The sequence below is a fragment of the Myotis davidii genome, unplaced genomic scaffold (assembly GCF_000327345.1).
Source record: "Myotis davidii unplaced genomic scaffold, ASM32734v1 scaffold1915, whole genome shotgun sequence".
Taxonomy (NCBI): Eukaryota; Metazoa; Chordata; class Mammalia; order Chiroptera; family Vespertilionidae; genus Myotis; species Myotis davidii.
Window position 1 is genome coordinate 303,955 of NW_006286237.1, and position 309 is coordinate 304,263.

General features: G+C 66.7%; 1 protein-coding gene across 1 annotated transcript in view; it reads left to right on the forward strand.

Annotated features, from left to right (window-relative positions):
• Nucleotides 1-309, forward strand: part of NAV1 (neuron navigator 1) — a 95,353-nt gene that overhangs the window by 57,719 nt on the left and 37,325 nt on the right. Inside the window, exon 4 of the mRNA XM_015559875.1 lies at nucleotides 173-307. Coding sequence (XP_015415361.1) covers nucleotides 173-307 — 135 coding nt within the window. The remainder of the gene's footprint in view (nucleotides 1-172; nucleotides 308-309) is intronic.

Below are 309 nucleotides of genomic sequence, written 5' to 3' on the forward strand. Positions count from 1 at the left end.
TTTAAAGAAAAGAAATTGGATGGGTGGGATGTCTTCTGCCGAACTCCTAGGTGTGGGTGGGCACCCCGGGTGGACATAAGCCTCGGCCGGGAAGAGCAGGGCCCCTCCCCCAGCAGCCACAGGGGTCCCCGTGGCCACCCACCCTGGAGTCCACCCTCCGTCCCCTGACGCGCGTCCCCGCCAACACCGTCCTCTCCCGGGCAGCTGCGCACGGACTCGGAGAAGCGCTCCCTGGCGGAGAGCGGGCTGAGCTGGTTCAGCGAGTCAGAGGAGAAAGGCCCCCGGAAGCTGGACTACGACAGCGGGAGC